The 15,314-nt window shown below is 32.2% G+C and overlaps 1 protein-coding gene across 5 annotated transcripts in view; it reads left to right on the forward strand.

Annotated features, from left to right (window-relative positions):
* Positions 1-15,314, forward strand: part of LOC108751403 (voltage-dependent calcium channel type A subunit alpha-1) — a 195,090-nt gene that overhangs the window by 57,809 nt on the left and 121,967 nt on the right. For 4 of the 5 annotated variants that reach the window (XM_018491562.1, XM_018491563.1, XM_018491565.1 and 1 more), the window contains exon 1: positions 12,034-12,287. In XM_018491562.1, the coding sequence (XP_018347064.1) occupies positions 12,034-12,287 (254 nt within the window). Of the gene's footprint in view, positions 1-12,032; positions 12,288-15,314 lie in introns of those variants that run through there. The other variant, XM_018491561.1, reaches the window with a different exon arrangement.

A 15,314-nucleotide genomic window follows, 5' to 3' on the forward strand; every position in this document is an offset into this window, starting at 1 on the left:
CTATTTAATTGTTTAGACGAATAATGAAGTTAGTGTTCTACAATACAAACTTATTACAGTAGATAAACTTGCGAAGAAAATTTTATTTAGAATACAAAATTTACATTTGTTTACAATTTTATAAAAAATTATGGTTATACTGATAAAAATTTTTATTTAAAAAGTTTATTTTTTATTACGCACAAGTTTTTCCCCTAAGGTATGTATTTCAGTCCTATCAGTAGTCCAAGCGTAATTAGAGAATGCCCTTTTTAGGTCTTCTTCCTTATAATTTTAAGGTGTACAAAGGATGTCATCAAAGGGTGACCCACCGTGCGCTCGAAGAATTCTCCGTGATATTGTATTTTCTGTAACCAAGTTCCGGTCCATTGTCGACGGGTGAAAGGGTAGTTGTTCAGTTTTAAGCCAGTGTCTGCGTAAATTTCCGTGCGTCAAAGGCGCGCGCGGCAGGTTGCAGGCTGTGGACGATTTAGATCAAAGGAGTTACAGGGGTGCAATTATGTACTGTGTGGCGCACGAACGTAATGGAAAATCGTAACGCAGCATGCTTTGTTCTATTTTTCGCCACCCTTTTTCTCCTCTCTCTCTCTTTGTGTCTATTTCTTGCAAATTTGTTTATGAAGTGTCGGATACAGACATGGTTGACGAAACAACCAGACAATCATCTTTCACTACCCAACAAATCCGTGGTAGCATTCGAGTAATTTCAATTCGCAGGATGTTGAATTGGCGCAAATCCCAGGTTATCCCTGACCATTATCAAACTATCCAATCCCTTATGCCGCCTTATGGGATCCGAAATAACAGTTTGCGATATATAACTAAGTCACAATGAATATAAATGCTACTTCGAGAAGCAGTACACTCATTCTTAATTTTATTTTTTAGAAATCGATGCTGTTAAATTTAATAATGAATTTTTACCATCAATAAAGATTGAAGTTTCAAAATAAACGTTTTAAAGTTTTTAAGAAAGAAAAAAGCCTAAATGCGAATATAAATTCTCTCTAAATATAATTACTCTCTAAAGTAATATATATAATATGATAGCCGCCAAGTAGTCGATAGCCTAATTAATTATGTGTGTAGCTACGGATTTTATATCTATACTTATTTTTAATCATGTTTACGTTTACGTCACGGGAAATTATTTAGAGTTTAAAGTTAATCACGTGTATTTTTATATAATGCAAACATTGCAAACACAATCTATCGTGAATTATGTTTTTAGGAGAACAATAGCGTGTAGAAAAGAAAGAGGAACCGAATCATCTGAACATAAGCGAAAAAGGCGGGGATGTCTCGAAGATGATTAGAAAATATTAGGGATATTTAAAAAATATTCGGTATCCGGTATTATATCTGGCTTTTTTACTATCCGATCGTATAGTCGAATATCATTAGTATCTAGGAAATATATCCGGTTAAAATTTTATATTGAAAATTTGCGTCACTGGTGCAGACTTTTATTTTTTTCAACTGAACTTTGTACACAGTTCGTCTTTCCTCTTTTTTTCACGTTGGAGAGATAGAAAAGAAGATAAATTGGGCAAGAAATTTAGCTAAGGCTGCATTCGGAGGCGATATTAACAGTATCAACAGCATAGCTATCATGTCATTCTATTTTTATCATTTATTAGATGTAAAATAGGAATAGAATATAGAGCATGTTCCGAATTACATGTAAAGCGCTTGATACATTACCCTTGTTGTTCATCGAATACTAAAGAAGGATAAAATGATACATCATGCCATCGGCGAGATAATATTAAAGATCGTCAACCCTCGGCAAATTTTCGTTCATACAAAAAGGGTCCCGAGGACCCGGAGGTAATTGAAGAACGCTGACGTTATCGACAATTGAAATTTACGATTATTAATATAAATATTTGGATAATATATTACGTTTTGTTGATTTTTTATTATATAAATGTTCTATAAATAAGTATGCATACTCATAATGCTATAATATCTTCTATATTGCAGCAAAATTACAATTTTTTTCCTACATCATCTCTATTGATAATTAAACTCAGATGGTAACATTAAAATCATAATTATTATCACTATTTTTTCCTTACAGTCCCTTTTTCTTTTTGCCCCCTTTTTTCTTTTTTTACTCATCTTTTTTTTTAAACATTGTCTCAGAATCCGGTCAAATATTTGACTCGGAAAATTGTATTCCTGGATATTCGATCGGATACATTTTTTTCGGATATCCGATATTTTACGATCCGGTTACATCCCTAGAAAATGTTCAAAATATTGGAGGTAGTTTTACGAAATTTTTTTTGACATTTGTAGTAAAATTATAAAAAATTTTTATTAAAATTTTAAAATCTTTTGGTCCTTTTTAAAGAATTTTTCCCGTACTTTTAAGTAAAAAAACGTTAATTTTAATGAGAATAATTTAACAGTATGAAGAAAATTTTTTTAGTTTTGAACCAGTAATCACCGAAACTGTATATTATATTCTTACGATTAATCCATAAATATATTGCTAATTTAATGCTGTACTTGAAAAGAGTTTACGTACTAGTTACAACTCTATAGTACAATAAACAATAAATTATACGCCTAAGGTGCTGATGACACCTTAGGTAAATTGTATGAAAACTTAGATCAGACATCAAACAAAATAAATTTTGAATGTCACTCGTAAATGAACGGCTCGAAGAAAAAACAAAAATGACAGTATTTAAGTCATTTTACTAGTGGTATTTATGGCGTCACCTTTAAACAAAAAATGTTCCATTTAGAAAATATACAATGAAGTGATTTAACCGTTAGTACGACTTAGCCAACTTCACTCTACATGTGGAATATGGTATCGTAAAAGAAATTTTGAGATCGCAATGGAATCCACTTATAAACAAATACTTTTTCCAAAACAAAATTGAAATTTTAGCCTAATTATATTATAAAATGAATAGATATTTGCAATAAAATCTGTTAGTTTATGTGATTATCATAGCTTGTAAATCCTGTTTGAGGGGTTTTTTGAAAGTTTTCCCCTATTGTTCCATTCTGGATCCTAAATTTTCTGTGATCCAATGTCATATTACTGCTGTTTATAAAAAAATTTTCAATTCGTATGTGTTATGTATGATTAAATGGATGCTGAAGTCGCCTGTATTACCGATAAAATTTGCGTTTTTAACGTTTTTGTTCCTGTCCAATTTCTTCATAGTGTGTGTGATTTCACAAAACAAAAATTCCTTTCCCACAATTAAAATGTACATGCTAATGTATTTGTAGTCAGTATTTTGTGTTCAAAGCTGGAAAATTAGATTTCTTTATCCATTTTATCTTCAGCGTTGTCGTCATACTGACAGCGATTTCGGCTGGAATGCACTAGTGTGCACTGGTGCATATAAAGCTGCCATACACAATATGCTATAAAAATGTATTAAAAACAGGCTAAATCATGCAATTCCCAATACATTTTATTGTACTGTTAATAAAACATGTATTTGATAATTTGTATTTCGTCTTTGCACTCATAGTGATTTTAGCTGGGATGCACCGACTGTACATTCGGGTATTGATGCAACTGGTGTTCGGCTAGTCGAATGATGTAATCTCGTCAGAGTCGCAATCAATCGCATGTTTGTCTGAGCTGAATACACCGCATAATAGCTTCTGCGGAAACGCTTACCTCACGGTAAAATGTGATACGGTAGTCAATAAACTTACAGCTTCTAATGTGTTTATTGGTTACCGCGTCTCATTTTGCCGCGCGGTAAACGTTTTTGTATCTAGTGGGCAGAAGCCATAAATATATAAAGTGGCCCCGACAAATTTGTTGGGGCCAGTTAGTGGTAAAGGTGCTATTTTATGAGACGCTAAAAAATAACGTGATAGAGATATCAATTTTGACACTATCGTCTCTACACATGTATATAACACTACATACTTCATGCATTTTGTTGTCTAGCGTGTTAATTTTGATCATATATCCTATTTTGACACTGAAAATGAGCATCAAACATCAGCATGAAAAGCACCTTATTCATGTCATAATAAATGATTTATATGTGCTGATGAAATTGTTAACATCATCGTCATCAAGTGCGATGATAAATTAATATACCTAATAGAATGTAAAAAAAAAGAACAAATGTTAAAAGTTAAAATTACATTGAAGAGGTTGTGCAAAAAATGTCCAATAAAACAGTTCAGTTTTGCAGGTTAATTATAATAGATTAATTATAATAGATTAATTATAATAATATAATTTATTATATAGAAAATGTTTATTTACAGTTTTGAAGTTATTTCCGAATATCGCGAAAAACGTGTTACGAAATAATAGAAAAAATTCGAAAGGTCGATATTTTAAGGTATAAAACGGTTTTAATATGCACCACCAGTGTTTCCAGTCAAAATAATGAGATAAAAATGGATAACTAAATCTATAATTTTTTATTTTTTCCAACTTTAGACACAAAATACACTAGCGACAAGTATATTAACATATACATTTTAATTGTGGTAAAGGAATTTTTATTCTGTGAAACTATATATATATGTGTATGTGTAAATTGGATAGAAACAGAAACGTTAAAAGCGTTAGTTTTATTGGTAATACACTGCGTAATTCCTTATTCCATTGGATTCATTTAAAAAAAAATTTCTGTGAAATGAGCCCTAAAATTGGGCTCTAAGGTGAAATGACATTAAATGTGTTTTTTAAAGTAAAATTTTGTTTAAAAACTGATTCACGGACGACCTGATCTGGAACCTTTTTGGAAAAATTAAAATTTTGCAGAATATATATGGAACATTCTCAGAATATGTAACAACATACAAATGAATTTTTTTAACCGATATTTTAATATTTCTTTTACATACCGTAAACATTCGAAATATTTTGGAGTATTTTTGGAATCTTTTTGGGGATTTTAGGAACTTTTTTAATATTTCAAGAATATTTAACGTTTATTGGGTTGTTACACGTGAGCGTTGAATAACTTAATAACTGATAAAAAAATGGACAATTACTTTTTTAATATTGATAAAAAAATCTCTTATAAAGAATTGATTCACATATTGCATAAAACTACTTTAACTTTAACATTGCTCAGTTGCTGTGAAGTATTTTTGTATTATAAAAAGAAATCAGTAATATTTACACTGACCTTATGTCCTTTATTGTAAAGGACAGTCCTTTATTTTAGATAGTTGGCCTTTAGATTTATTTGTTTCTTTAAAACTCAATTTTTGTTAATTATATTTCTTAATTTTTTAAATTAAATTAATTCAAACTAGAGTTGTTTTCGTTTTTTATTATTTCAAATATTTTATTATTTCAGATCAAGTGTTTATTTCAATACAGTCGAACCAGTTTCAAGCTATCAGAAAACTGCGCATTATCTCAATTTATACTGTGCAATAAAATTTTATAATAGATAGATTCTTGACAATCATAAACTACTTTGAAAACATGTAGGAATAAAGCCCTAAAATTTTCAGATTTGTTCTTTATTTTCTTTGAGAAAATATGGTCACCGTAATACTAGATAGTAACTGATAGGTGTTCAATCAAACTGCACAAATTTGCCAAGTATTAAGTAGTTTCATAGTAAATGCAACGTTGGCACATACAGGATGTAAAAAAAAATCCATTTAGCATTTCTTAAGAAATAAAAATTACGGAAGACAACCATATTTTAGAATTAAAAGAAAATAAATGTAAAAATAAAAAATGTTATATGTAATAATAATATGTTATATATAATGTTATATATTAAATGTTGTATCTCTATAAAATATCTCTAATTGTGTTTAGTTTATGTATTATGCATACTCTCTGTTTTAAAATCTCTTTATTTTTATAATTTCTAGTTTATACTTGGATTACAGTTATATATAAAATATGTCTCATCATAATCTTATTATCTTATACTTGCTTGTTAATTAAAAGTAATTCTTAGCATCCATCGAAATTTTACGTAATCGTCTTTTATCATTGCTCCATAGCCGGTCCCTTGTCGAAACTTTCCACTTAAATAGCACTTCGTGCGGGTTTCAGTTTGATATCACTGCGACATTAGATGAACTTTGCCATTATGGCCAGTCGACTATCGTACGCAATAGCTAATGATTAAAATTGGAATTAATCGAATAACATTTAACATTTGTCAGTTTACAAGGATGAATATTAGAAGGAGTATAATGTAACTTTAATGCGATACGCACTGATTACGAGCGGATAAAAAGCTTGTGATGCATTGTTTGAATGCGATCCGCACGAAATGACGAATGAGATTTGCACGTTAATTGTAGCACGTTACAGAAGAGCAAGGAAAACTCGTATTGCACCGTTTAATCTCATATAAACTTTGTTTCGATAGAATTCAGATTTAATTATGGTTTGATTACAGAGATGTTCTAGGAAATTTCACACACAGTACACTAGAAGGAACATCCGCATTTAAATTAAATTGAAAATCTATTTCCTCCAGTTTTTTATTCGAGTAATATGCGAAGATGATTAAACTAATTTTCATGACGTTACGTAACGTGTTTTATCGTCCATTTAATATAAAAGCAAGTTATATTTATCTTAAAATTCTATGCTTAGAAATTTATATTGACATTCTCATTGCTGATTGCATAGTGTCGTATAAGATTTATTTCATAATGTCATAAAAAATGCTCCTTAAGACTACTTTCGTTAGCGTGGTATATAAAATCTGCTATAATTTTGTACAATGTGTACCCAACGTTCTCGAACCAAAAAAAATCGTTATTAGCAAAGAGAAGAGTTTGCAATTAATCTAAATCTTAATTATATACGAAACTATTCGCCCTTTTTGGGCACTGTAAAACCTTACACGATTGAAAGTGTTTCCCTAATAATAGTCTTATAAATTTACTTTTCTTTCTTATTCTAAACACGACATTCTCCAATGGGATTCCCTACTATCGTTTACCCTCTTTCTGCCCTTCTTAATAAATGAGGAGCGACTCTGGAGTGAAACTAATTTTACGAGACGTCGACTGATCCCTTCGAATTTTTATTAGATTTCCTGTAGGTATGGTACTCTATACTGAAAGAAATCAGCGAACAAAAAAAAAATGATTACAAACATTTTGGAACTCTTTGCTAAACGAGTTGTTGCCAGTTTTTTATCAGATCCCAGTTAACTAATAGTAACCTATATAACATCAATGTTATAATTGTACACTTAGCAACATAATGTAATGTAACATGTGTTTTATATATAACAATTACATTGTAAAATCATAACAATTTTATTGTCACTATTACTTTATACTTATTGAGATAGTGATAAAAATGCAATGTGCAATAATAATAATTTTTATTTTGGTTACCATATTTAAAGTTGTTGTATTTCTTTTATTACGTATCAATATAATCTGTCTAATATTATTATCTATCTAATAATTTGTCTGAAGTTATCGTAAGAAGGAAGAAGATAAGATTCTAAAGATAGAAAAATTTGCATTTGCGGTGAAAATATTATCTTTATTTCCAAATTGTTTCGGATATTATTTTTTAATTAAAGCGTGCTGGATATTTTTATTTGGTGGACAAGGTGCAACTACATGAAAAAGAATCTGTATATGCTCGAATAGAAGTATGTTGTTCTGCTACCTGGAAACGGAAGAACAAAAAGTACTTTGAAGAATAAGAAAACTAAAGGTTTGACAAATTCAAGCTCGGTTGAGATAAACGAAAAGAGCGGCGACAAGAATACTTGCGGCGAAAAGAAGTAGACTGGACAAAGGGAATGGAGAAATAAAAAGGATGATGGATGAAATAAAAACAAAAAAATTATCCTCTACTAGACATTTTGTCCGAGAGTCGACGAGAGAGTCTTGAGCAATATTCGTTCTGTTATATTAAAAAAAGAAAACGAAAGAAAGAGTTATATGTACAAAGAAAGAATATGCACATAGTGGAAAGGGGCAAGAAAGAAGGAGAGGAAGAGAGAGGGGGAGAGAGAGAGAGAGAGAGAGAGAGAGAGAGAGGCAGAAGATGGGGGTTAAAAGCATTAGAGGAAGGAGGGAGAAAAAGAGAAAGAGAATAGGGCAGCGGTTGCCGGGTAACACAGCAAGGGTGGGATAAGAGCTCCCCGGGGTGCCTAGCAACAGGTTGCTACCCTAAAATTTCGACCGGCGCCGCGTGTGGGAAGACTAGCTACTACGACCTGTACACGTATACTACATTTCCCTAAATGTTTATGTAAGCGCGTCGATATACGCCCTCGCGCGCATTGCCTTCGATTTCTTATTATCCGCCTCGAAAGCTCTCGTAAATGGTGTTATAGAACGTGGAAGAGAACGAGGAGAATGGACAAGCCTATGTTTATGCGATTGCAAAACCCATTTTCTAGGTCTTGTTAAGTTTATATAAAAATAGACGAAATGAATACAATTGATATAATACAATTGATATAATACAGTAGTAGGTTACGTAAATGATCGAGTATCAATAAGTAAATAATGACAGTTTAATAGCAATGGTTCACATAAATAATGTTTACATGAATAATAAAATAAAATTGTATTTGAAATAGATATCTTTTGTGAGCAGAAAACTTCAGTCAAATTTAACTTTGTGGAAAAATTATATAAATGATATATTAATATTTTCCACTTTGTAATTGTATATAAATGTATAAACTGTTTTTAATTCAAACATTTTTATTGAGAGATACGATTGTACTGTCAATGCACGTTATTTTCGATGTATCATGTAATAACAAGAGAGAATAGGATAACACAACAGACCTATTCTCGACTTCGTATCGACTTTTATTCCATTTATGTGGAGAATAGACGAATGAATGGCTGATGTATAGATGAAGATGATTCAGTAGAAGGATGAAATAAAAGCCTCATGGGATGTACTGCGAGCTCGAAAGAGAAATAGAGAAGAGAAAAAGGGAGAATTAGCATGAAAACTTATAAATTGATTATTTTGGAACACGAACGATAATATCGCAACACTAATGCTCGCGTGAAATTTCAACGTTGCGTTGCGATGCGCGTAGTGCGCGTGGGTGTGCCCATAATGGATTGTAATTCTGTTTTGTTCATTCGATAAAGCCGGACCGGATAATAATTCGTGCGCGCAAATAACCGTGCGAGAACTGACGCGTGTTAACGCCCGCGAATTGTCGACGCCACGAATATCTGGCGTCACAATTCAATCCGTAAGAAATTGATGTTGACGGAAAATTGTGGTTTTAATGCGGGGAGCGTATTTCACAATGAATAAAAGAGTATTACAGGCCCGTAGTAAAATATAAAATATTTTTGAGTCATAAATTTTCGAATTAACAACTCTTTTAATAGGCAATATAATATATTATAAAGGACCGTATGTATGTACAATGTGGTAACACAAACTATAGAAATCGAAGCCTTAAAAGGTCTAGCTGGATCTTAAATGCTTGTATGATTCTTGTGTGAATTTATATACTACGTATGCAGTTCCCAGAAATGATTTTTCGGTCTTGAAAACGCTAACTCTACTAAACTACCGCAGTAATATCACGAGTTAAATTGACTAGCAATTCAACAAATTTTTGACGCTTATTCGCATCTTCGAAACGATCTTAATAATGTTGAATAACATATTAAAATCTGTAAACAATTAATTCTGAATTCTAATCTTTTAGTAGGATTGTTGTGGAGATCGTCGTGTTCACAAATCTCTATTTTGTCGGAGTACTGATACTTTCGTTTACAACCTTTCTCGTTTAATTTCAAAGAATTTCAAAGATTTTAATGAGAATTTAGTTTAACGCACGCCTGTTAAAGTATTACTTAATCTCGATATCCATCTTGACGCAAAATTCTGTGACATTTCACGAAATTAGAATTTTGTAGCTAAATCTCTTGAGTTGTACCGTCATTTGGAGAACACGCAATATGTAAACTGTATACTCAATGTGCTCCCTATCCATGAATATGTATAATACTTAATACATATATACCGACCCTACGTGCGTCAGCGTAATGCGCTTGGTGTGAAACTTTGACAAACTTCGTCGTAATAAACTTTTGAATTTGATACTGTTAGAAACAATAACGATGTAACGCGGATGATTTGTACTTTTTCTGTAATCACAACACACAAAATCTACTTTAAAATATTTACGACACAATTCATTCATAATTCCGCGTTTTCATTACGGATCATTTCATCGAGAGTATTGTTTATTACTACAATCGTCCCTTAAAGTACTAATTTGATATATTGATATAAAATTTCGCGAACTTTATTTACTACAATACATTTATGAAGGACAAACGTATATAACGGGAGCGTCTCTCATATTTATTAAAATATTCATCCAAGCATTATTCGCAATAAAGTAGCATCTCGTTGTAGTTTTTTTTTGTTTTTTTGTTTTTTTCATATTTTGCGAACTCTTTTATGTATCGAGGTACTGATTGCCGCGAAAGTATTACTTTGACATCTTTTCTGATGCGTTTCTATTCACACAGTAGATATTCGTGAATTTTGTGCATTTCCGGTTCGCTGAGGGTAGTGAACTCAACGCGTTCGGACGATGATTAATCGGATTTTATAATATCTAGATAGCAGTGGCGCTTTATTTTCCATCATTTCAGCGACCATGACAGACGCTTTCAGGAAATGAAGAGAAAAGGTAGAAATGGAAAGGAGATCCGCGCTCATGACGTTTGAAAAGCCATGAGGGAACCAATAGGTATGCAAGATACGGGTGCGGGTAATTAATAGAATATTTCACGTTGCCGAGAGACGGTGTGTAACGTACGAATAGCGTAAATTCATATCGGCTTGTACCGTCACGTCGAAAACAACGATTTCTTTTTTTTTTTTTCCTCTTTCTTCGTATTCAATACGACCGACTTTTTCCCATCGATCCGACAAAAATTAGTTAGGTATCACCGATTTGTTAAGGGGAAAAAGGGCTATTAATGACTACGTCATGTGTGCCAGAAAATAGACGGGCACAAGTGCTCGATTGCGTGACTACTGGCCACCACCGATGCGCTAGCAGAGATTAGGATTAAGCTAGTCAACGTAACCTAATTAACGAAAGAATGCTTCGTTGAATTTTTTCCATGCCTCATTAGTTTACCTCTGTAAATTTTTTTTTTTTTTTAATAGAGAGAGGCGACTCCAGGACAATTTATCGTTATGTGATTTATGCGTACCATCTGATTTAGATCAGATTTACAGTATCATATGATTAATGACCGGCGATCCTAATTTCGAAATTGAAATCAGATAAAAATATAATAATTTGTAGTCAGGAATGCTACGTATTCGTTATTCTTTCTATCTTATTTTTGAACAACAAAATAACCGTGATAACGTTCTCTTTTTTTTTGAAAGAGCTTGAGTGTAAAAAATAGGAATCCGAAGATACAGAGTATCAATTTTACGTTTTTATTATGTGAGGATTAGTCATAACAGGATTTATTTCACTCAGAATTGATTTGATTTTTAGTATCTTTTGATAGCTTTTTTTATAGAAATCAAGTTTGAAGTAAAAAAGTTAGGATGATTAAGCGTAAAATAAAGAATTTGTATAAAATCTTTAGGCCTTCTAAACAATTTAATCAAATTTCCAAACAAATATTTTGCAAAATTATCGATATTTAATTTCCTATATATATACATTTTAAACGGTCAAATTTTTTTCTGAAAGACCTTGCTCTAATTATATGGAAATAAAGTGATAGTGTCTTTGAGAAAAAAAAAATGTCAAGAACTCAACTCTAGAACTCTTTGAGGAAGAGTCAAAACTTTATTAAATTGTATAAATTCTGAAAACATTATTTCGAAACAGAATGCTATAGAGGCATAGAATAATAATTAAGAATTCTATCAACGGTACATTAATCTTTAAATTAGGGATTATAATTTCTCACGCGCTTCGGAATTCAAGCTGCGATTACAGGGAAGAAATATATTCACTCTTTATAGGTTTTTATCTCATAATCATATACAAGTATAATGTTTATTCGCTGATTTAATTAGTATATTTATATTTTTTCAGGATGCTGGGTGGCGTGGGAGGTCGGCACGTGTCTACGCGTCGGCGTGGCAGCAATCCGCTGGTGCGTGGAAGTGTGGGCCTCATTGGGTATGGTGCCACATCCGGGACCAGCGGTGGTCTCGGAAACACCGATGGAAATGCGACGCAGTTGGATGCGATGCCCCGATATGCCGCTAGGAGACGGAGGGCTGTCACCACCAGCGATCACAAGAGCTGCGCCCTTATACAGACGCGGCTCAAGCTTGGCGATATTATGTGAGTGATCGTTCCTCCTCTCTGTTTTTTTACGTAAAGTTTTCTTTTAATTAATGTGTGAGCAGTTACCAACACGTAAAGACATTCGGGGTAAGCCTACGGCGGAAATTCTTGGGAAGCTATAAAAAGAAAAATTAAATGTTGGATAAACAATTAATAAGATTCTTCTTATTAATTTATGGCATTGTATTTGATGATAATTAACATATGTTACAGAAATGCTTTCGGGTAATATGATTTCGGGCAATAATACTTATTCGTAATTCAATCCTATGTTATTTATCGATAGTTTTAATAAAATATTTAATAGTTAACAGATTTTGAAAATAGAAAGATACTTATTAATTTTATCGTCCATGTGAAGCTAAAAACTTTTTAAGAAACTTTTGTTGAGACTTTTGCTTAAATTATGCTTATTATAGAATTTTAAATTTTAGAATTCTTCAATGTTAAATATATTTTTTTATTTATATCAAGAAATCTCTTTTATCAAACAGCTCCCTAAATAACATATAAACACTATAAACACTAAAAAACGTAAGCTATTTTAGTGATTAAAAACATTTTTAAGACATATAATGTGATGTTTAAAAGATGTTTTAATATTATCTTTAAGATATTTTTTTTTTAAGGTTATTCCACATAAATAAAATGTAGTTCACAACGTTTGTTGGGATAATAAATCAGAAGTATCAATGGTACTATTGAACATTTCTAATTGACTATCGCGATAAGTGTTGCAATCTCGCTTTAATTATTATGTTCTTATTATAAAAGTAATAAATAAAATATGCGTGTAGGTCTTTAAGATTTAAATAAGTGATTAATGGTATTAATAATCGCGTTTTACTCTGCTTTTTTTAAAGGGAGGTAATACAAATATATGTATATCAAGAAGTATCAATGGGTACAACATCATATCTTTTATCACTTGAAAGTTACCTCTAGATTTATGCTTTTTGCATGCAATCTGTTTTACCGACATTGTTTTAAATCTCTTTTACCCTTCAACGTAATGTCGGCAAGAGTCGACTATAACGTTGATAAGGGTAGCAAATGGTATAAACTTTCCGATAAAGCAGACATTGTCGATAGGTACGTTTCAATCGAGCTACCCCCGTCGGTAATATTTCCTACCTCTATATTAAATAAGCGTCGGCAAGAACAGAGCTCTTGCTTTGATATTTCACTTAATGGATAACAACTATCTAAACGATTCAAATTATCAACTGTAGAATTATTATTATAATATCTATGTGTGTGTTACACAGAAAGCGACATTTGAAATTCATTTGCTTCTTTTTAAAACACGAGTTTTTTTTAGTATTTTTGCATTTTTTAAAAATTGCATCTCTTTCATTAATCTAATATCATAAAAATCGTATAATATGAAATATAATAAAATTCTGCTAACTCGCTAGATCATTATTTTCTTATGTAAAAAAAGTAGGAAAACGGGAAAAATACAAGAAATATATATTAGTCGACATAATCAACATGAGCAGGTGCTTATATGATTGTAATTTTATTATAATAATTATAATGTAGTAATAATAATTATATGGATATTATTACGATGAGCTTTTTACTCGTTTATCTTAATCAGAAACCGGCCAATTTATCCGCTAAATTATCTTCCAACGATAATCTGAGCCTTCGGTCGCGTCGCGGAGATGGTGCCAGGCGAGGGCTGCGTCTGACCATACCGGGTCGTACACTACTGCGGCCGAATTAAAGTCTAATGTAGCGAGGTGTCTGTACACCCCTCGCGTCGCTAGTCCGTCCGACTTTACAGGCTATCGATTGTAGCCTTCGATTGTTCGGTCGTTACTTTCTATTTCCAGCAACGCGCGCCGTCGTCGGCCGTTCACCAGCGAATCTAATTACGATCTCTTTCTCTGTCCACCGATCGTTTCCGCGACCGATTATTTTGCACTTTCCCTGCGTTTTTCTTTTTAAAGCACTTTTCAAATTGACGAATGTCTTCTATTTCTGAAACGAGCACATCGATCTTTTTACAGGCTATTATAAATATACCAAAAATTCTAATTTGATTTATTATCAAAAATTTACAACAATTTTATTTCGACAGATTATCTCTTTTATCCAACGTCGTGATTGTTTAATATTAATTAATCAGTGCCTAATGGCCTTTGCATCGTTCTCCATCTTTCTTGATTGCGATATTGTAGTCTAATATCGCTCGTGATATTTACTAGTATTGTGTGGTTTCCTAAGATGATATCCCATTAGAAAAATGACATACGTAATTGCCGGAAGCATTATCGTATCAACCACTTGACTAGTATAATATTCCCGTTGGAAATGGATTACCGAATATCGATTCTCGATTAATTAATAATGACGTCCATTTTTTGTATTTTGTAGGTAATATCGTGTAAAAATAACCCAACGTCCCATTTTCAAAATGAGTATTTTATTATTAACGTTTCGCGTAGCATCCGGGTAATCTGGATAACGTTCTAATTTTGGGTGTTATCATTTTTCGATGGGTGACCGACTCGGTAACGCACGGAATCGCGATATGATCATGGTGAGCGTTCTATCTTTTTTATTCTCTCCCTTACTTTCTTTCTCTCGGCTTCTCGCAAAAATAGAATCAATAAAAGGAATCGACGTTACGTGGAAGTAGGTCTGCGCGCTATCCCGCGAGTCAACTCGACAAGGTTTTCGACCTTTGCTATTAAGGGACGTATCTATCCCAGCGCCGCCGATCCGAGCACCCTCCTTTATTTATCACGCTCGATTCCACGTTGTCTTCGTCAGTGGATTGATCCCCGAACGGATTTTATTAACGAACACGAATTCGATGCTGCTTCGAATGCCCGATCGCATTATGAACAATATTGGCCTAAAAAGAAAAACATTTTAGATTGCATGCGAATATGTAAATGTTTTTATTTTTGGGTAATATCAATTTTATTATTATACAATTAATAGCTTTTCTTTCAATGCTTCAAAAGAATATGAAAGTTAAATATAAAATATTATATATATGTATATATA

This window comes from Trachymyrmex septentrionalis, unplaced genomic scaffold, assembly GCF_001594115.1.
Source record: "Trachymyrmex septentrionalis isolate Tsep2-gDNA-1 unplaced genomic scaffold, Tsep1.0 scaffold44, whole genome shotgun sequence".
NCBI classification, from domain to species: domain Eukaryota; kingdom Metazoa; phylum Arthropoda; class Insecta; order Hymenoptera; family Formicidae; genus Trachymyrmex; species Trachymyrmex septentrionalis.